Raw genomic sequence first — 21,745 nt, 5'->3', positions numbered from 1 at the left:
GCTCGCGTCACATTGATCTTCGCTACCACTGGGTGCGCGAACAAGTGCAGCGAGATGTCATTCAGATTTGCTACTGTGCTACGGCGGTCATGGTGGCGGACTTATTCACGAAACCGTTGGCCCAACCCAAGTTCAGCGCGTTCGTCACGCGGCTCGGTAGGTGCCGAGTGGGAGTGTTGGAATCGACACTTTGCTCAGCATGATACGGCACATTCAACTTGGCACGCGTCATCACTGCTATACCACAGGACACCGCGCCATCATGTCAAGTTCAACTTCAAGATCAGGCACTGGAGCTCAAGGGGTGCGTACAGGGCGCACAGGACGTGTAGGTCGTGTAGGAGGCAGTCGCTCAGAGGCTTTTGCATAACACTCAATTTTACTCACTTCTCACTTTACCAAGTTCCTCTCAAGCAGCAACCAACTTAACACTCGGTATGATAGGGCTTAAGGTAGAAGCAGGCGATCTGCTTCGGCGTGAACTTGCTCTTCGAGCGTGGCGTGGCGAAAAAGGCATCAGACATTACGGTTGCGGTTAAGGTAGGTTGCTAAATTTGCAAATTGCAGATTGAGCATGAAAACGAGCTACAGAACTACTAGAACTCAGAACCAACCACCTAACCTCTGGTTCCAGTTGCCTGAGCAAAATACCGAAATAGATTATGTATGGCAAAAAAAATAAAAAAAATATTAAAAGTAATTTTTTGGGCTCCCAAATAAATCAGAGAAAACTACGAGTGTTTTAGTTTTCGACCCTGAGCCCAATTTCATCCCGTAGATCGCTTTTTACAATAATTTCTCATCAATTGAAGCATACTATTTAATTATGCAGTATCGCAGAAATCAGGGCCTTTCAGTATTAATAGGTTCTTTTTGCAGTACATTGGCGAAACACGACAGCAACTGTATTTGCCGAATCTAGCTTGGGCCAGAGAAGAATAACCCAAAAAATGGCAACATATTCGTTGTTCATCTGTACTTCCAGTATTGACAAGAACCAACGTGCAATGACACAACTGCTCCACTTAGTTCCGTAGAGTCAACTCACAGTGTGGGCTTAACCTCAACTTCGATGTGGTGAGGTGCAATCTTCGCGTCATCCAGAATCATGATCCGCTCGCGATCTTCTTCACTGCACACAGCAGGCGTACGCAGCTTGGCCGAGTACACACAGGTGCTGGGCTCTTCAATTTCGGACAGATGCATGGGCTCTGGACCGCATTCCATCGTGATCGTCAGCGATCGGTTGGGGCCATTCCAGCACTTCTGGCCGTTCGAGAACTTGATCTCCTTCACCGTCAGCGTAGAGTCTTCACCCTCAGTCGACTCGGAGCTCTTGATGTCCTCCATATCGCCCAGTTTGGTGTGGTCCTGTGTGGCTTTACCGAAGAAGCAAACCTTGTACGTGTATTGTCCCGCCTCAGACTCGACGCACTTGTCACGCAGAGCAAAGAACACGTGATCCTCGCCGTAGTTCTTCTCCAGACGTTTCTGAGTCTCAGACAGCTTCTTCTCCTCCTCTGTCAGCTCCTTCTTCGTGTCCTCATGCTGCTTCCGAGTCAACACTGCTTGGACCCACTCGTACCGCTCACTTGCAGCCAGATCTTCATACAGCAAGTCAATGGGACGAGTCTCCACCTCTGGCAGCGTCAGATCTTCCTCCTGCGTCGATGCAGTCTCCACTGTCTCCCCATCTTCGGCAGCTTCAGCCTGCGTCTTCTTCTCTTCGCGCTCTTCAATCAATTTTTCAATGCGACGTGTCTCCTTCTCACGCGCATCGTCACGTTCCTTGAATGCCTCGTCCTTTTCCTCCGTCACAGTCTTCGCCAGCTCTTCCTCGCCTTCGTGAGCTATCTCGCGCTCCTTCCGGACAATCGGCAGCAGCTCGTGCTTCGCCGAGACGCCATTACGTCCGATCTCCAGGATAATTGACAATAACTGCTCTTTTGACAGATCCAGTAGTCCCAATTGCGCCAGAATCTCGTTCTTACTAGCAGCTATACGCTTGACCTTCTCCTGTGCCTCCTGTCTCTCCTCCTCCGCCTTCCTCGCTTCTAGCTGCTCCACCATAACCTTCAACGACGACGCTGACGTCTCAAGCTGCTTCTTCTTCTCTTGTTCCTCGTCCCAAAGCTTCTGAGCCTCTGCGGCCAGAGTGACGCGGTCCTTCAGACCCGCGTCCACCTGCTCGATCAGGTCTTTTTTGTCCGCTTTGAACGCCTCCATCTTCTCGGCGCATTGTGAGGCGCAGGATACACCACTCGCGAACTCGTCCGATCCGTCGCAGCAGTCACAGATGCCGTCATTGACGCGTGACGTCGGCACGTCGGTCGAGAAGAAGCCGGCGTTCACACAGTGGAAGACTGCAGCAGTATGCGAGCACGCCGACGTGCCCGGCTCGTCGCTACCGTCCATACAGTCGCAATAGTTGTCATTCAGACGTGAGAGCTCTAGCCGTTGCTGGCTATTGTCACAAGTGAACTAAATGACAAAAGGAATCAGAATTTGGCGGTGGATTTTGAAGGAATGATGGCGCTGACGTACGCTAGAGACGGCGGTGAGCTTGTGCTGCAACTCGGGGGAGATGCCGCGCCAGTCGGAGGCGTGCGCACATGCGGAGAGCAACGCTAGCGTCGCCGCGAGTCGCTGGAGAACCATAAGATGACGTGTCAGCACGAAGGATACTGCAATACACATGCCGCATTCTTATCTTTGAGCAACTTAATGTTTTAGAAATGCAACTTACGTCACACAGGCAACTTTATTTTTGCAACGTCAAAATACTTGAGCCTTTTTCTCTTGCACGTACAGGCCCATGGTTAACAAGTTTGGGAGCACTTGGCGGGGCAGTTGCATCACTGAAGGGGTCAGAGTACCTGTATCTGGCCAGCATGATTTTGCAGTGCCTAATCGTGTAATGGCTACATGTATCTGTAGACGAACCCAACGCCGATGCCACTCCACACCTCGTCGAATGTTGTAGACGGCAGCGATAAGCTTATGTTTAATTAAATGATATGTAGTTGTGCTGCGGTCTAATGCTGATTGTCTTGGTCAGTCAGCTCGGTGTCATCTACGACTAAATACTTAAAAACTGGTTGCCTACTACTATCTATCTCCGCGCGTACGTCATTTTGCCTCGCTTACAACATAATGGCTGACGTACGCACGCCGTGTTCCTAGAAAAACTCTGCGTCCGACACATTTGGGTACTCGATCTTCGCGCCGCCCGGATCTGGGTCTGAATCGGGAGAAGCCGCAGCGGCGCCGCGCCTTCAAACGTTGACAAACGACGGCGCGCGGAACAACTGCGGCGAACTGCAGTGTGAGACCGGAATGGCGTCGTTCTGCTCCTCGTCGCTGCTGAAGAGAAGCGCTTCGAGAATTTCCAGATCGTTCTGGTCGAACAGCGGCAAGTTCGGCGTCGATCTCGACTGCTGTTGCTGTCTCGGCATCTCCATCCACTGGAACGTCTGCATCGGCATGCCCAGCATCATGTTGGGCGGTGACATGGGCTTGCCACCGACTGGACTACGCATGGCACCGACGGGACTACGCTGCATCCTGTTGCTGTATCGGAAGTTCTGTCCTGCAGCCATAGCGGCCGGCGAATAGCTGCGTGGCCGGTGCATCTGTTGCTGCGCCTGGAGTGCCTGCATCTGTTGCGCCTGTTGCTGTCGCTGGAGTTCTTTCTGTTGCTGCTTCAAGACGCGACGCCGGTGATCCAAGCGCATTTGGTTGCGGTTAGCCTTCTCGCGATGCATGGCGCAGAACTTGTGCAGACCGCCACTCTTCTTGTGCGTGCGCTGGTTCTCGCAGCGCTTGCTCGAGTATTGGCAGCGCAGTTCCTCTGGTACATCAGCTGTAGGTGTGTGCTTGTTGTTGAGCTCCGCAAACGAAGCCTTGGTAAAGTCCACTGCGAGCTGATCAGTCATGTTACGTTGGTTCTCTTTCTCTTCAGTTGTCTTTCGGTGCGAGCTGTCGCTGGCACTGAGCAAATTAAGTTGTGAGCTGACGAGTTCGGTGCCTCCTCAGCCGGGGCGTAGGACAAGCACTAACCGTAAACACCGAATGGCTGAACTCGTCATGGCTCGAGTGGAGGAAGACGCATACTAGGCGGAACGCCATAACGTCAATGGCAGTGGAAATCCAGCGCGAATATTTCGCCTCGAAAGATCTAGGTTTGAAGGAGCTTTCCCGCTATATGACTGGCTAGAATTTGCTCACATTCACTCCTGTAGTGGACATGAATGATGCTCTTCCATTTTGGACCAATCCGGACTGTGGAAAGTTTTGTGAAACGTCTGGAATTTTCGTCGTGTGCGCCACACCATTCCCCTTGAGAAACTTCGAGACGTTCCCCATCTTCCGCCCCTGTCGCACTGGTCACGCCGTGCACGCAAACGGCAACGCTTACAGCTATTTCAGAGCCAGACGTATGGGGAGCGGATACTAGCTGCGTGGGTGGAATGTTGGTGGGTAGCTCCAAAATTTTAGTATGGAGTTGATGCCACGACAAAATACACCGGATCAAATATCGAGGCGAGATTTCACCGCACGTCAAATGTTGCAATAAATCCTTCCAACTTTATCCAACATTTGTTTCAGGAGGTGTGGTACCTCGCACTTCTTTGGTGTTTGCATTCTGCATGTCTCAGCGTCAAGGAATTATTTGGTCTCATAGGTTTTGGTAGTGGATTTCCATGTGACCAGAGGAGACCGGAATAATTCAATATGGGTCCCCTTTCATTAACTGTTGATACTGTGCGGCACCGCCCACCACTGAGTGGCCACAAACCATCATGGCAGACAAGCCGTTGCACAAGTACAGTCATTGTAACAGCGTTGTCGAGTCGGAGTATCTAAAGCCATTTTGTCCAAAGAGAGTTGTGGAGCCCAACGACAGCTGCCGGTGGAATTATTGCTCTCGTTGGCAGAGCGGCAGTGCGTTATTTGTGATGATATGATGTAGCTAGGAACAATCCCAGCGCGTAGTTATTAATAAAGCAGAACCAAATCAAGCTTCTTTCGTGAATTCACAGTGCAGCGTAACATTCATTGCTACTGACGGTTTTCCGCTGAGCGTGCACATGAATCGACATCAAGCCGGTGTCAAAGCTGAAGTATCCGATGTCAGTGGACATGGGTCAGCAGTGTTTCGATATAAGCGGATGAAGCCTCACAGTCTCCTTTGAACGTCTTCACGCTAGAAGTATCCAAAGCCTACAAGTGCACTGGAGTGGCGGAATTTTTGTTGGGCAAGTCGCAGACACCGCGAGCCTGTGGGTAGTGGACTTTGAACTCAGCAATAAGACAACATATTCTTAATGGAAACCGTCGATTGGCGTCGATCACAAACGAACCTTGGTGAGCGTGGCCATAAGCTGTTTGTTGCTTCGATGAAGGCACCGGGATTCATATTTATAAGACGCAGCCAACCATGCGTATCGAACAACGTTCATGTCAGACAATTGCGGACATCCGCTGTATTATCATCGTCTTAATATAAAACATGTATGCAAAATCTCTGTGTAGCCCCGAAGAGCAGTGCAGTGCAGTACTCCGGGTGTACTTGTGTTTGTCGCGGAACTAATTTACTCTATGAAGCGCAGAACAAATGGACGGTGGCAGTCGGTGTCGATGCCCTACAGTGACATGTTGCCTGACTGCATGCCCGGTGCCGGGTAAGCGTTCATGGGCATATTCATCGGGAAATCGGCCAAGAATGCAGCGCTCTCACCGTCGCAGTCCTCGTCGTCAAAGAGCATAGCCTCCAGCATCATCACTTCCTCTTGTGAGAGGTTGCAGATCGGCTCCTTTGGCTCCATCATGTTGGTGACAGCGTTGTACTCCATAGGGGCCTGAGCAGCATCCATGAAGCGTTTCTTGCGCTCCACCATTTGCTGACGAATGAGACGGCGTTTCTGCTGCATGCGCTGCTGGTTCACATTGGCTTTCTTTCGGTGGAAGTCGCAAAGTTTGTGCAAATCCCCGTTGTCCTTCACGGCGCGGTGGTTGTTACAAAGCTTGCTCGGGTACGAGCAGCGCACTTCTGTTGGCAGTATCTGGGCATTAGCCGAAGCGGCGGCGGGTGTGGCACTGTTGTTGATGGTCGACATGGCTGTTTGTGTATGTGTAGGAGTAACTAAACGCTCGTCGATGGCGCTCGTTCGTTTGGTAAATGCGTGGTAGGAGGCAAATTGAATAATGGGGATCGCTTCGGACGTCAATCCTGTCTTATTGATCTGGGTGCTATGCCGGCCGAGTCGCTTACTTGCAACATGGAGCCAAGCCGGCCACACAGCGCCCACCGCTACTACACCAAGAGTAATGACGATGCATCGATCGAGACGCTGGGCTACCTCAAGCCCAAACGTACTCTACTGAACCGTTGGTGCGGGCTACCGGGACAGTCAAGTTGCCGTTCAGATCACTTCTAGCTCGCTTTGGACTACCTTCATGTTATAATAGTCACTGATGGGCTGAAAAGCCGGTCCGTTCTTGAGGACAGTCGAAATGCCTTGTGAAGGCGACACCTTCTAAATAGAAGCTGCTACGGTGTAACACAGATTGTCTCGCTTGCTCCATTGTAGCTACTCACGGCGGAGTGGATGGAGCGAGTTGGCAAGTGCTCAGCACCCTGGCAGGCAGACACGCATACGCGACAAAAGGTTGTGCCGTCCAGCAATACCCTCAAGGCCTTCTTCCAGGGGGCAGAATCTTGCTCATATTCTCGCTGGTGCTTGTCACCCACCGATGGTCCGGCTCACTCTGGTACGAGGGACTTGCTAGTATTATTTTTTAGATGCATAACAAGATCGCCGCATACTTAAGTAACCGGTACGACAGTTTGTTTGATCTACATGTAATCTACGTGGTGTAGAACCTAGAGCACTACCGCCTTCGCCATGTGGAAGCGAGCATGACGGACTAGACCATAAGTGAAAGCCACAGCGACAACTGTATGGGTGTTGATACTACAGTTGCCACTATGCTGGCGGCTTCCAAGACGCAGTTGTGAAAGGCGTCAGGGGCTTCAGGCAATGTCAGCCAGGGACCACCAGCTTAAGGGAGGGGTGACGCAGTGGATCTCGTTGGCTCAACGAATAGCGGGAGGGGTGAGATCACTTCTAGCTTAACAAGTTCTATTGTAGAAATCGTCAATCATGACACCCGTCCTTGGATCGATAAAATTGGACCCATTTTGTCAGCCCACGTGCTGTTTGTTGCTCTGTCTTGAAGACAAGCTAGCGCTCATCCTTTCGTGAGCCGCAGCGTGTTCATAGAGTATGGGCCCAGCCGGGTAAGTGCGCCAGCGGCAACTTGGCTACCAGCAACTACTAGTACTTCCATGTTTTCAAATTTGCCGTTGTTCCTGTCAGCCGTTTTGTCACCTCAATGCGAAAGCTGCACACTGTTACTCCTCTGCAGAGTGGCACATATAGTATCCGGTTGAGTGTGCACGGCTCTAGCGGGCATCCTTCGATGTCCGTCAAAGCTTATCGTTGACACCGTTGTCAAAATTGAAATTGCTCACGACTCGCCGATCGCCAACTTCGCTCAGTATGTGTGAGCCATGCAAATCTAGCATTATGTAAATACCCCCCCCCCGTCTGGAAAGGGTCAGCAGTGTTCATTGTGCATACCTCCGTCGCCAACTGCACGCTGTTAATATTCGTACAAACAGCGTACGTTGCCAGCCTATCCCAGGTCATTATGGCCACACCAAGCTGATCTGGAACAAACTCGGTGCAGAGCCACTTGTTGCCTGTTACCAGGGGGTTCGAAAAGTCCTTGTGAGGCATTCGCAACCGGACGATTGCAATTAAAAATCGATTATTGGGGATCCGATTGCGAATACACTGGCTACCAACGTGTTACATTAGCACAGTAATCGCTTGGCTCGAGGCTAGATAAACTCCAGCCCACTGGATATTCTGCTTCGGAGCTGCACCAAGCGGTGCCTGCCTATACGTTGGTGATCGGCTGAGCTTGACAGTTTTGATTGGTCAATTCACTTCAACTTCCCGTTGTCCTATCGTTGCAAGATCTGCTATAATACCGGTATACTTCTCCTGAAGCAACGGAAGATATTTACATTATCACCTGCGTAGTCCCCAATGTATGAATGAACTTGGGAGATATTGCCGCTTGTTTAAGCGAAGAGCGCAGCTCATAAGCGTCCAGAAATTATAGCCGCGACACGCTAGGTCTCTTTTTATTAATATGTTTAACACAATCACCTACAGCGATCGCAGCATCCTGTTCAATCACGGTACATGTACGCTGCTAGCGTTTATTAAAGGTTACGTTAAGCTCATCCTGTATGCTTGGTACCGTTATTCACTACCTCACTGTGTGGGGTCGGCTTGTTCTCAGCTCAACTGTAAGCTTTTTAACACGTTGCTGAATGCAAGGTTGGAAAATTAGCTGCCGCATCTGGGGAAGTGAAGTTTGGTGTCAATGTCACACAGATCATCGCAAGTATCACTTGCGATACACATGAATGTATCTCCTCGGCTGCGTTATTTAACGTCGTAATTCAGTAGCTTGCTGTGGTGATGTTAGTTTCCAGCTTCTGTTGAGCCTTCTCATTATCGCTGTGATAATTTTGGTACCTTAAGGCTCCACTGCAAAGCATGGGAAGGTGGGAAGGTTTTCTTTAGATAGCGCTCTTGTGAAGGCTCGGCTTCCGTCGAGCTATTTATTCTGAGAGCAACATGCACAATCCCTTGGTTGCAGTTCAGACTTCCGTTTTGCGCCGTCACATTGCATTTAGCACCAACCGCCCAGCTCGCTGTCGCTATGACCAAGACAATGCTTCACACGGGTACTCTAACGGATGTGGCAGCCTCGAACTCCATTTTCGAGATCCTGTTCAAGAACATGGAGAGTCATGACAACCCGCAGGAAGAAGAACCCAGTGTCACAAAGGAGAAGGAACCCGAAAAAGACAGTCATCATCAACCACAACAACTTTTCATCCCCGTCAAGCAGCCAACTCTACTCGGAGATCTGCACTTGCTCCAGCAACTCACCCAGCAGCTCCATGCGGCAACTCTGAGTACTGCTAGCAGCAGCAACAACCACGACGATGGCAACGTGTCATCGATGAATGTCGAGACGGAAAAACTTGCCACTTTGTACTGCCGTCGTGCTGCAGCATTGCTAGCGTTCGTCGACTACGACGCTACCTCTTCAGTGCCTCTCGACATTCTAGCGTCCGATTCGTGGGCTATCAACACGGACAACGCGAACCAACCAGCACCAGTGCGGGAAGCAGTTCGACAGGCACTGCAAGACTCGCAAGCTGCTGCTGCGCTTACCTCGAACAACGCAACACTTGCTGAAGCTCACTTACTCTCAGCTTATTGCTCGCGTAGTCTGGGAGAGCTCACGCATGCACGTGCATTTGCTGCGCTTGCAGCAACAGCGTTACCAGAGAGCTCTGCTATCAAGAATTTGGCTGAGCAGCTAGACGTGGAAGCTCGTGCTGAGGTGGCAAACCTTTTGCCAAAGCTGCGTATGTCGTCCGCAACACTGTCGACGCTATTTGATCAAACCGCCGTGAGTCAACACGAAAATGAAGAAAACAATAACGACCAAGACGAACAAAAGGCAACAAAGGTGACGTCGTCGGCTGCACCGACGCCTACCGTCCCAGTAGCGCAAAACTCATTCTGGAGTCAAGTAGCTACACACTTTCAAATTCTCGAAGAAGCAGCCCATTCGACGTGGTTGGGAAAACTGGAGCGTCTTATGCATCAAAACGTCCACCATCGCTGTGCTCAACCTCCCGAGACACTTCAACTAGATGCTGCACTACAGGCTACACTTGCTACGTTGGCTCTACTCCTCCAGAGTAGTGCTGCGTGCTCAGTGCTTGGGCTGAACATGACAGAAGACGCGGCTGCTCGAACACTAGAGAAACTCCAGCAAGCTGCTGCGTCCTCTTCACAAACGGTAGTGCAGAACCGCACTGCCAGAAAATGGATCGTAGAGACCTGGGCCCCTGCAGTGCGTCGCGTAGTGGTATCATCTTCCAAGTCGCCACTCGTCGACTTGTCCAGCGACGTTCTATTGATGCTGTCACGTCTACTACAAGCATCGGGGAGCTGGAGACAGTGCACTGCGATGGCTCACAGCTTGGCGTACGCCGAAATGAGCTACGAGCTAGCAAAGCTCTTCCGTGGGAACTTCACAGACCCGTCAGCATGGACGCGTCTGGAGATGAAGTGTGCTGAAGCTTACGCTGTGGCACAACTACAACGAGCTTCTGGACATACGGAGGCACTGAAAACGTTCCGGGAAACGCTGCAGGCCGCGCTTCAGGTCGGAGACCAGGAGTACGAGCTTCGAACGCGTCTTCATGTAGCGCGAGTGTTGCGACTCAAGAACGAGCCCGATATCGCACACGCCGAGCTAGTCCTGCTGCTAGAGCGCAGTCGAGCTCTGAACGACGTGCACTACGAAGCGATGGCAGAGTACGAGCTGGGCGACCATTTCGTGCGCCAAGAGAACATTGAGGCAGCACAAGAGCATTTCCAAGCAGCTCAAGCGCTGTGCAATCGCACAGGAAACTGCGCAAACTCATGGCGACCGTCGTCTATTCAGCAAGCCATTGCTTTCTACGCACGTTTGAGACCCACGGTTCGTCGTGGAGCCATGCGCTGTAGCGTGTCGAGTCTACTGCACCCAGTTAACGACGGGGACAATGTCGACAATGATGAGACCGAGGCGCAAAATGACGAAGAGAGTGATAACGAAGAAGAGGAAGAGCGCCAACCTCCTAAAAGGCGTCAAGCGTTTTGTCGGAAGGAAACATCGCTACAGCCGCGCTCGTTAATGAGCACGATCCTGAGCACGACCGGGGCCAATGCGCTGTACGGCCCCAAGCCGAAGCGCACGCTGTCTTGGCGCGAGACCGTATTCGCGACGATGTGGTCTGGTGACTGCGATGCTGAAGAAACTACGCTGTAGAAGAAGAAACATTCAAAGAATATCACGGCATTCATATCTTTCTCATGTTGAAGCTGTATTTGGTGGTCCACACAGCCAAAACTAACTCTTTTGCGTCCAAATTAGAATTTTTGCTCACATTTTACTAGTCAAAATTCGTACTCACAAGAGGCCATGAGCCAGTCAGATGATCGGAAATCAGTTTTGCTACCACCGAACACACCTTCAATCGCCTTTATAATTGGTCAAATTAAGCTTGTACAACATCTGCCACAGTCCATACTAGAAGAGGGAGGTCAAACGAGCGGCTCTGAACCACAGACACCCAGACTCGCCGCCCCAAGGCAGAGCAAGAACGACAGAATGGTCATGATGATATTCGTCAAGAACTCGGCGCCCGTTCTCAAGTGCGTACCCACACTGTCTTCTCTAGACGCTCTTCTATCCATCCATGCCGGTTGCACCCTCCACTCCTCTCTATATCGATCACTAGCAGCACCTTTATCCCGTGGTGCTAAACGCCGCATAGGATCGTTACGAGGTCGAGTGAAGCAACCACAACGACCAACATTCTAACGTTATTGCAATTCACTATTCACTTTTGCAGGACCGTCGGCCAGCAGGCCCGCGGCATGGCCACGGAGAAGCAGATTCTGCAGCGTATTACGGCCACGTCCAACATCGCCAAGATCACCAAGTCGATGAAGATGGTGTCGGCCGCCAAGATGCGTGGCGCTGAGAACCGCATGAACGCCGGCCGCCCCTTCACCGCGTGGCTGGACAATGTTAAGGGCGCTCACGACCGTACCGTCGAGACGGACGGTGTGGCCCCGGTCGAGGAGCTTGAGGGTGACAACGTCTTGATTGTCGTCTCGTCGGACCGTGGTCTGTGTGGCGGTATCAACTCGGGTATTGCTAAGACCACCCGCAGACAGATCGCTGGCGTCGAGGACCACTCGCAGGTCTTTGTGATCGGCGACAAGGCTCGCGCTCAACTGCGTCGCGACCTCGGCGACAACATCCGTGGCAACGTCACGGAGACGTACCAGTCGCCCCCGAACTTCACTGTGGCCAGCGCTATCGCTGAGGCCGTGGTGGCCTCGTCTCCGTCCGAGTCGGAGAAGGTGCACGTGTTGTACAACAAGTTCAAGTCGGCTATCTCGTACATGCCGTCCGTGCGCTCGCTGGCCGTGCAGCCGGACTCGGACGCTTTCGACCTGTACGAGCTCGAGCCTGACAACAAGGACGAGCTGCTTGCTGACCTCAAGGAGTTTGAGATCGCCACCGCCATCTTCCAGGGCATGATCGAGAACTCGACCAGTGAGGAGTCGTCCCGTATGGCTGCTATGGAGAACGCCACTACTAACGCTGAAGACCTCATCGGATCGCTCACGCTTGTGTACAACAAGGCTCGTCAGGCCCGTATTACCACGGAGCTGATTGAAATTATCTCGGGTGCCGCTTCTCTGGACGGTTAAGTGTCCGGAACGGAACGGATGCTCGCGCGAACTTGTAGCTAGGAATGCGACGACAAGCGCGAGCAGGAAATCGAGGAATTACGAGCAACAAGAAGCGTGGTGTCTACGGAAATAAACAGCAAAACCATCTCCTCGACTACTATTTACCTAGTCATTTTACCGCGTCAATTGATAAATGTGAGTCGGCACAAGATGTGTACATGTGGTGACGTGGACGTCAAGTGCTGTTCGTGATAAGCAACTGAAATTAGGTAGAATAGTAGATGGGTTTGCTTGAGGCGAGAGAAATCATCTATAGGATAACACAGCGCAGACGTCCGCCTGGAGGCTGACAAAGTGCTTGGTTCCCTTAGTTGCTGGAGAAGTACTCGGTGACTTTGTTCATTACGAGCCGTAGAACGCGGCACCAGACCCTTGTACAGTGCAATGACGCCTTCTCCTCGGCAATTACGACCATCACCCATGCCTTTGCACCTGCCACCAGTACTCCCTTTAGCTTCCTGCGCCATAAGACGGGTCTCAGTGGGGAAATAGCACCGATTATACAGGCCTTCCCACGCTAATATAGTGGCGAGTACTTTGGCGTTGTCGACCCATCCAGCTCGCTCTGTAGTAAGCTTACATTTACTGCCAAGAACATACTCAGCCTCATAGCTCGAAACCAGAAACAGCTTTGGACGCATTGTGATATTGCCTCTGAATTTGCTCACAAATGTTGGATTGAGCGCAGCACTGAACAGTTTAAAATGGATGCACGCCTGCCGAAAAGCAGCGTGACGAACATGCCGTTGGAGCCCGACCATGCGACGAGGCGCCAACTTCAACCCCCACAAACCTGGCGTTTTGTAGGTCGCAACATTTTTGGTCTTGGTGTGGACACGCGCTTCAGACACTACACCTGGCGTTGCCAAACGCCCCCGCATTGCCGTACATGTAGCAAATGACACTATTGAAAATGCTCGGGCTTTTGTCTGGACGTTGCCTTCTGGATGAGGGCTTCGTGCAGCAATTCCATCGTGGTGACGCGGGCGACGAGATTGGAGCTCGTCGCTCTTGAAGATGCCCACACATTTTAGCAAACGGTATTTGACCAATCATCTATCTTGAAACACCAAGCAGAAATATACGTTGCGCATTGCAGTTTTATCCAGATATACTTTCATTTCTCTGAGAATACTGAAATACGTGAATGCAGGTACGAGTGAGCACGCATCAGCTCGTTCATGTAGCTGCTGTTTGTGCTGCATCGAGTACTCCTGAGTTTACCGATATCCAGGATACATGCTAAGCTACTGTGCTGGTGCGGCTGCTCCAGCTAACATGTAAAACGAAATCATACGTAGATTGGTCGGACACTTGTATACGTCGTATACACCAGTACCCTGAGTATTCAAGCACAAGGGACGAGATGGGGTGCGTCGATTCGCCTTGCGGTCGCAACAAAGCACCTGAGCGAACCACCAAGCTCACGCTTCCCCCCACTTCCAATCTCCCTCTCGCGAGCCGAAGCCTTCCTCCTAGCCGTAAACTTGCATCACCATGGCCGACGCTAGCAACCCCAATGATGCCACGGCAGAGCAGCGTGCCAGACTCGTGCGTCGCAACTCGCGCGTTACGGTGGACCAGCTACTGCGTGAGGCCTTCGCGCGTGTGGACACCGACATGGATGGCAAGGTGAACGCCATCGATATCCAGCACGGCTTGCGTGTGGCTGGCGTCAAGCTGTCGGCGGACGACGTGGGAGAGCTCATGAAGCGTCTGGACCCTAAGAACCAGGGTCAGCTCACGTACGACGACTTCCATGCATTGCACGAGGCCCTTATCCTGAAGACGTTCCGCTCGTTCGATAAGAAGAAAAAGGGCTACCTCGTTGACGAAGATCTTCAGAACGGTCTGCAAGCATTGGGCGTCACCGTCACGCTTCAGGAAGCCACCAGTATGATCCAGGAGCTGCATCCGCGTGACGCACACCGCGTACATGAGGCTGACTTCAAGCACCTGTATCTGCTATTGCGTTCCAAAATGGCTTCACCCACGGCGCTTGAGCACTTCCTGTGGGATCCGGATGTCCGTCAGCTCTCCAAGAACTGGTGGAAGGCCAGTGTCGAGGTGGGCGAGGGTGGGTTACGTGTCCCGCTGCCGGCCGACAAGGACGGCCAGGTGAAGAAGGTGTCGCCTGTCATTAAGTTCTTCGGTGGTGCGTTGTCCGGCGTCATTGAGGCTCTAATCCTCACACCGCTAGATGTGGCCAAGACGCGTATGCAGCTGGATAAGACCGGCCAGTACCGCGGTATGATCGACTGTGGCAAGAAGCTCGTCGCTGCTGAAGGGCCCAAGGGTCTTTTCAAGGGTTTTATCCCGTGGACAACACACGGTACGTTTCAGTTAAGTTTCTTTTTACTTAACATGTTATCATGTGGCAGCCAACAGTTATTTGTTTTTCTTTTGTCTTGCAGTCGTGCTGAAGAATGGCACGCGTTTCTACTTCAACGCCATCTTCCGTCGCATGCTGTCGGACCAGAACGGCCAGGTGAGCGGCGGCAATGAGTTCATCGCGGGTGCGCTTGCCGGTGCTACCGAGGCTGTGCTGATTGTGACGCCATTTGAAGTCATCAAGACGCGTCTGCAGGGCCAGGATATCGTCAAGGGCGAGATCCCCAAGTACCGTGGCCCTGTGCACACTGCCGCCACGGTTATCAAGCACGAAGGGCCGTTTGCATTGTGGAAGGGCTTGGCCCCGACTATCGGTCGTCAGGGTCTTAACCAGGCCTGTAGTTTCTGGTCCAACAACTTCATTAAGAAGCACGTGTGGAAGCTTCAGGACGGGGAATCCTTGCCTGCATGGAAGAGCGGTCTTACCGGTATGATCGGTGCCATCCCCGGTCCGTGCATCAACTGCCCCATGGATGTGGTTAAGACGCGTCTCATGGCGCAGGAGGCTGCCGCGGGTGCTGGTGGCAAGTATAGTGGCATGGTGGACGCCATGGTCGTGATTGCCAAGGAGGAAGGCGTCGGTGCGCTGTACAAGGGTCTGGTACCGCGTCTTACTCGTCTATGCCCGTCCTACGGTATCCAGTGGCTCGTGATGGACCAAGTCACCGAGTACTTCTCCAAGAACTAAGAGAAACAAGCGCTTTGTAAGCCTCCAGGCAGACGTCCGCGCTGTGTACGTCCTATGACTGCAGCGATAGATGCTTTATATCGTCGCCTGCACCGGCAGCAAAGCCATACAATACCATACAAACTCTACATGCACTCTTCCTTCTCCTCGTCTACCGGTTACTGTGAAGTACTTTACCGGTATGTAATTGTGTACACCACACCACTCAACTTTTGAAAACCGCGCGCAACCGATTCGTCTTGGCTTGGACGTGCCGCTTCGTCGCCATGCTGAGCCGCGTTGACGACCCGCGTGTGTTCGAGAGCTCCGAGGACGTGATCATTCGACCTTCCAGTCGCCGCTACTCGCGTCATCAACAGCTAAACGGCGGCCAAAATCAGCTCCGCAGCCACAAAGCAGACGAGCAGATTGAGATCGAGGAGGACGAGCAACTGCACCCGCAACATCCGTATCGCATGCGCAAGCGTGTGTTGCAACAGGAATACGAGAGTTTCCGCGATCTAGAGGAGCATGGCGACCAAATATCAGCTCCATCTAGACAGCAGGAGCGTACCAGACCCATGGAGTTCGTTTTCCTGTCTTCAGGCGAGATCAGAGCCCGGGAAGACTGTCCACCAGGCTTAGAACTGCCCAAACTACAACAAAATACCGATACAAAACCGTACAGCAGACTAGAGTACCCAACGAATGATTTTTTCAGCGAAGAGGAAGAAGAAATGGAGTATCAGAACCAGAACAAGACACGGACGCCGTCTAGGCAGCAGGTAGGACGACAGCCTGTAGCTCGACAACATAACGAGCGCTTCACCTCCTCTTCTTCGTCTTCATCACGCTCATCAGAGTCGTCAGTGTCGGAAGATGCAGACGTATCGTCAGACAACGAATCTCTTGCGTCCCAGATGTCAGAGGAGATCGAACAACGGCTAAAGAACCTTCAAGTACAAAGCAGACGACAAGCTTATCGCAATACTAACCGCCACAGTAAAAATCTCGAGCGTTCGGCAAGAAAAAGCGTGAGGAATACGCCAAGACGCTCATTAAAACTGGATCATCTCTGCTCGGAAGATGACGATGTCAGTGCAAGCGAACACTCGACTCATCGCTCCGCTTCAACGCGTTTAGACAAGTCTCCAAGTAGTGACACCACGCGGGAGTCTAGACAACGTCCAGCACCTCTGGAGCAGCTGTCTAAAGCCCCCCATTTGGAAGAGGTCCAGATACCTACTCGTCGAGTCAAGCGATCTCCGAAGATGGAAGTGAGTCATTTGAATTCAAGCGAGAAGGGGAAAGTCGCTGTAAGTACAAGAGAAGAGGAGAAAGTGAGTGATCCGCTGGAATCGGAGCTGCAGAAGGAGAAGAAGCGAGTGCTGGAGAAGATGACGCAGTTGCTGGATGAACAGCGTAAAAACCAGCAGCTACGTGATCGAATCGACGCCCTGGAGACTCAACTCACTGCCAAAGACAATGAAACTAGTAACAAGCTCCAAGAAGTGGAACGGGAACGAGAAACTCAGCTGCAATCTATCGAGAAACAGCAGGCTGATGGTATTAACGCGTTGGAGGAACAAGTTCGTCTTCAAGAGACTTCAATTATTCGCTTGAAACAAGATAAAGAGCAGCTGAAAGCGGCGTTAAAACAGCTGAAGAAGACGACAAGTAACTCGACTACTGAGCAGAATTTGGACGGCAGTGAAGCCACGAACTCGAAGAAAGAACTAGAGGACATGACGCGACTTCTCCAAGAGTTTTTAGCAGTGGTGGAGCGTTGGAAACAGACCACCAAGAAAGAGCTGCAACACTGCGAAGATATGAGCCAATTACCTGCTTTAGTAAAGCAAAAATGGCTTGAGTTCCCACAGCTTCCAGAGGTATCTACACGACCACAGAGGGACATCACAAGCGCTTTATCTGAGCAGCAATTGACACCTGGAACCGAAGAAGCTGACGCTGTTGTCTTCTTGAAAAAGAGACTGCGTCAACGAGAAGAAGAACTGCGACAGACCCATGTCAAGTTCGGCGAGTTAAAGGAAATCTGTGCTCGCCAATGTGTCCGTGAGGCGGACCTGCAAAACTTTATCAACGAACATCGTCTGCGTGGCAACCTCGTTATTCGCAAGAATAGTAGCGACGTTAAGCAGCACGAGGTTAATAACCAAGAACCGGTACAAGAGGAGCTTCCAGATGAACGACGCAATGGTAAACTCAAGATGATTTCGAGTCGAGGAACGAACACCCCGGCGCCTTATGAGGATCAGTTTGTCAATGACGAATACTCCGACAATCAGGGAGATAACGATTATGACAGGGAAGAGGTTGAGTATCCTGTACGAACACCCAAGGTGTACGTCCAAGTAGGTCGCGATGGAGTGTATGACCATGTGTCGTCTACAGACTCAGCAGTGGCTCAGAAGCTCGCAGCTGATCGAAAACAGGGGAAACGGAAGACACAGCAGCGAGTGGAGCGGATTCGATTAGTACCGTCCCCAAGTCTGGCTCAGAGATATGAACGAGTACCCACACCGACTACTACAACGCGTAGGAAGAAAAATACGCAGCACTTATCGCAGTCGTCTTCACGACCTCATGTGCTGGGCGAGTGTCCACCTGGATGTGGCAGTCGTCCTTCCTTCATGAACAGGAAAACAGCAACCCGAGCACAAGTGAAAACAACGAAGAGATCGGTGTCTACATCCACGTCCAGAGGAGCTGTCGGAGTAGTTCGTCCGTGGATGTAAACGGTTAAAATCTTCGTGGTTGATTTTTTTCTTTAACTTTATTTAACGAAAATTTATAAGATAACCCAATCCGGGTCTAAAACCCGGCGTGTCATTTTGACTTTTTTTTTTTTAAATATCACGGCTAATTTCTATATCTGTGGATTAGTTGTATGATGAAGATTTTATTAACCCTTTTGAGGCAAATGGGGCCCTTTCGGCTTGTTTGCGAAACCTGCTTAGAAAGTTGGCACGTTCTAATCAAATGACTACACTTTTAGCACCGTGGTTCACAACCATTGAGCAATCGTGGGCGAACTGGGAGATGGACTGTTGGACCGCTTCAGATATAACAAGATTACTTGCATATTGTAACGGGGTACGTAGCCCTAAGTGTACCCTGGTTACATGAAGTGTGACACTTCACACTTCAGGTGTATGACACGTCATACTCCGGGATATTTGGTACAGGGTACCAAGGTCGTTCAAAGCCAACCATTGGTCAAACGACATTGCATTTCTATAGGTAACTTATAGTTTGTATTAAACCCAAACTTAACCTACCTATAAATAAACTCAGTTTACAATCTACCTTATTTAGGTCACTTCGCTCTCGAGGGGACCTGTGAACTGCCGTTCACTGAGAGTTTGTATACTCTCGGAAGATAACTTCCTCTAGCGCAAGGTGCTGTGTGACCCCGTCACACTTGGTAGCACTTGTAGTCAATCCACGCCACCGCGGGTAGACTACCTGAACCTCTCCGAAGTTCGTTGCCATGGATAGGAACGACTTCTCCTATATGAACGACTCTCAGTTCGAGTCGGTTCCGAGATGGCAGGCATCTTCGGGATGGAGGCCCTGCAGAGCCTGGTGGTGTCAACACCGGCTGAGCAGCTCGAGCGCGTCAATGCATTCGACGCGTACGAGCAGGGCCTCATCGCGCATGTGCGGGAGAACCTGCAAACTCCGGCGGCGAAAGCAAATCCGCCTCACCCGAAGCCAATACGGCTGAAGGCTAAGCCGTATGAAGGGAAGGAAGGCGAGAACCTTCACTTCTGGGTCCGAGAAGTAGAGCTCGCGATGGACGCGGCTCTGATCTCGACCGAGCAGCTGCGTGTTGCTTTTGCACTCTCCAACCTTAGCGGCCGTGGTAAGAGTTGGGTGTACACACGGGAAGCAGCATCCCCTGGATGTTTCACATCCTGGGTCAGCTGTGCGATCAGCTCCGAGCCGCGTTCCTCCCGGCGAACTACGAGTACCGCCAGCGTTCGCGCTTCCTCTCGTGTAAACAAGGAAGGCGCGAACTGCACGAGTATGTGCAAGAGATACGGGAGCTCACGGCGTCACCCACTCAACGAACTCATCAAGATGACTGTGTTCATGGACGGCCTTCGAGTGGGCCCCGCACGCACTCAGCTGTTCCTGGTGCAGTCAAGCACTCTTGAAGAGGCGATTCAAGTGGCTCTTCAAGAAGAGTACAGCCATCGCCAGGCGCGTACGCCGGCCTCAGCATGGCCTGGGAGGTCTTTGTCGGCTCCCGGCCGAACAAGCCTCAACGGACCAGTTCCCATGGAACTCGGGTCCGCCGAACAGCGTGACATCCGCTGCTTCGGCTGCGGGAAGATGGGCCACTTCAAGCGCGACTGTCCTGCGGAAAGACTCCGCAGACGGTCCTTCCCCAAGCCCGTCCTCAAGGGTCGCTGACAGAAGCCAGGATCCCGGGGACAGGGGAACGCTGGGAACCAGTAGGGGCGGGGCGCCCTACTGGGGAAGAACTAAGTCTTCGTGATGGGCGTGCGGGTGGCGCGTACCACGGGGACTTAGCCCCTGAGAGTCTTCGCACTCTCGAATCGGCGAAGAGCAGCGGCGGGTTGCTCGTAGTACACAGATGTGTACGGGAATACGATCATCCCTTTAGAATCTTGATCGATTCTGGGGCGTCGAAGAATTTCGCACGCCGCCAGACGGTTGCTCGCAACAGCAACAAGTTGTCTGATGCTTTGAGAGAAAGCAAGGGCAACGGGACGGTGCCAGTGCGACTGACCGACGGGAAGGTCGTCACTGTCCCAAACGTCCAAGTGGATCTGGCCGTCAAGTTTGAAGACTATGACAGCCTCGAACAGCTCACGGTTCTCGATATGGATCCATATGATATGATCCTGGGCATGCTCTGGCTTGAGAAGCACGAGCCCTGGATCGACTGGCGAGGCAAGGCAATCGGTGGCAGTCGCCCTGCGCAGTCCGACAGAGCATTGGTGAGTCATGTTCCCACCTCTGTCAGGACCCGGGGCGCCCGCAAGGGCTGCCAGGGTACCAAAGCATCCGGCAGGTGCTTGGGAGTCGTCGACGTATATGACGACTCCGAGGATGTTTTGATGGTGGCAGCGCCCAGAAGAGGCGCTGGCCAAGTGGGTAACTTAGGTCCACAGGCGGGTAACTTAGTTCCGCAGACAGCTGCAGCTGACACGAACACTGAGAACAGCGTGTTCAGAGTGGGTAACAGAGTTCCACTCACGGTCGCCCAGACCTTAACTGAAGAGGAAGACGTCGGATACGCTTCCTGTGTGGGTAACACAGTGCCACACGCGGTCGCCCAGACCTTAACTGAAGAGGAAGGCGTTGAACACGCTTCCTGTGTGGGTACCATAGTACCACACGAGGCCACGAGTGCCTCGGATGTCGTAGTGACGACATCCCTAGACGTGGGCAGCAAAGCTCCCCGTCACAGTCGCCGTCGTCAACGACGCCGCCGCTGCCTCAAGTCGGATCCGAACTTCGTTCCGATCGACGTCGCTTCAAGCGACTCGGAGGCCAGGGCCCGGGCTCCTCCTACAAGGCCGGTGGAAGAGTGTTATCACATCTTCGATGGCGAGATCGGTTTACCCGTCAAGGCATCTGGTGTCCACTTGGAACCGTTGCCAGAGGTTGCAGAGATACTGCACCTCAAGGAAATGACGGCTGAGTCTTTCCTGACCAACCTCAAGGCTGAAGAGATTGCGGAGATGGTCCTCATGAGATCTGAGACCACTCGGGAGGAGCTGAACTCCTCCTCTGTTTTGGACGAGAACGTCCTGGAAGACCTGAACAAGCAGCGTCAGGCGCGCTTGGGTTCTGAGATTCTTAAGGACCCCAAGGATCCGGTGTATCCTTTGGTGAAGGAGTATGTGGACGTGGTGAACAAACACCCACCGACCCAACTCCCACCGGATCGAGGCGTACAGCACGAGATTGATCTCGTGCCCGGCACAAAGTATTGTGTCACGAGGTAATGGCCTCTCCCGCGCGAACAGTGCGAGGTCATTGATGCCTTCTTCGCCGCGAAAGCGAAAGCAGGCATGGTGCGGGAGTCGTAATCCCCGCACTCGACGCCGAGTTTCTGCGTTCGTAAGCCGAACGGAAAGTGGCGTCTGGCTCACGCTTATAACAAGCTGAACAACGCAACGGTGCCGGCCCAAACACCACTCCCACGAAA

General features: G+C 52.2%; 6 protein-coding genes across 6 annotated transcripts; 4 read left to right on the top strand and 2 right to left on the bottom strand.

Moving 5' to 3' along the window:
• Positions 1-952: 952 nt before the first annotated feature.
• PITG_14939 (glucosidase, putative) lies at positions 953-2,680 on the bottom strand (the record flags this gene model as incomplete). Its single annotated transcript, XM_002899064.1, has 2 exons — positions 953-2,481; positions 2,545-2,680. The coding sequence occupies 2 exons, from the start codon at positions 2,656-2,658 to the stop codon at positions 1,045-1,047; spliced, it is 1,551 nt and encodes a 516-aa protein (XP_002899110.1).
• A 2,965-nt stretch (positions 2,681-5,645) lies between these two features.
• PITG_14938 (uncharacterized protein) lies at positions 5,646-6,119 on the bottom strand (the record flags this gene model as incomplete). Its single annotated transcript, XM_002899063.1, has 1 exon — positions 5,646-6,119. The coding sequence occupies one exon, from the start codon at positions 6,117-6,119 to the stop codon at positions 5,646-5,648; it is 474 nt and encodes a 157-aa protein (XP_002899109.1).
• Positions 6,120-8,779: 2,660 nt separating this feature from the next.
• Positions 8,780-10,980, top strand: PITG_14937 (uncharacterized protein; the record flags this gene model as incomplete). Its single annotated transcript, XM_002899062.1, has 1 exon — positions 8,780-10,980. One exon carries the CDS (start codon positions 8,806-8,808, stop codon positions 10,978-10,980), a length of 2,175 nt encoding a protein of 724 aa, XP_002899108.1.
• Positions 10,981-11,322: 342 nt separating this feature from the next.
• On the top strand, positions 11,323-12,437 carry PITG_14936 (ATP synthase subunit gamma, putative; the record flags this gene model as incomplete). Its single annotated transcript, XM_002899061.1, has 2 exons — positions 11,323-11,366; positions 11,567-12,437. The coding sequence occupies 2 exons, from the start codon at positions 11,323-11,325 to the stop codon at positions 12,435-12,437; spliced, it is 915 nt and encodes a 304-aa protein (XP_002899107.1).
• Positions 12,438-13,976: 1,539 nt separating this feature from the next.
• PITG_14935 (Mitochondrial Carrier (MC) Family) lies at positions 13,977-15,558 on the top strand (the record flags this gene model as incomplete). The annotated part of the gene is made up of 2 exons (XM_002899060.1): positions 13,977-14,811; positions 14,894-15,558. The coding sequence occupies 2 exons, from the start codon at positions 13,977-13,979 to the stop codon at positions 15,556-15,558; spliced, it is 1,500 nt and encodes a 499-aa protein (XP_002899106.1).
• Positions 15,559-16,934: 1,376 nt separating this feature from the next.
• Positions 16,935-18,293, top strand: PITG_14934 (uncharacterized protein; the record flags this gene model as incomplete). Its single annotated transcript, XM_002899059.1, has 2 exons — positions 16,935-17,214; positions 17,272-18,293. 2 exons carry the CDS (start codon positions 16,935-16,937, stop codon positions 18,291-18,293), a joined length of 1,302 nt encoding a protein of 433 aa, XP_002899105.1.
• Positions 18,294-21,745: the final 3,452 nt, after the last annotated feature.

The sequence above is a fragment of the Phytophthora infestans genome, genomic scaffold, assembly GCF_000142945.1.
Source record: "Phytophthora infestans T30-4 supercont1.33 genomic scaffold, whole genome shotgun sequence".
NCBI lineage: Eukaryota > Oomycota > Peronosporomycetes > Peronosporales > Peronosporaceae > Phytophthora > Phytophthora infestans.
Note: the sequence above shows the minus strand (reverse complement) of the source record. Positions and strands in the feature narration are given on the sequence as shown.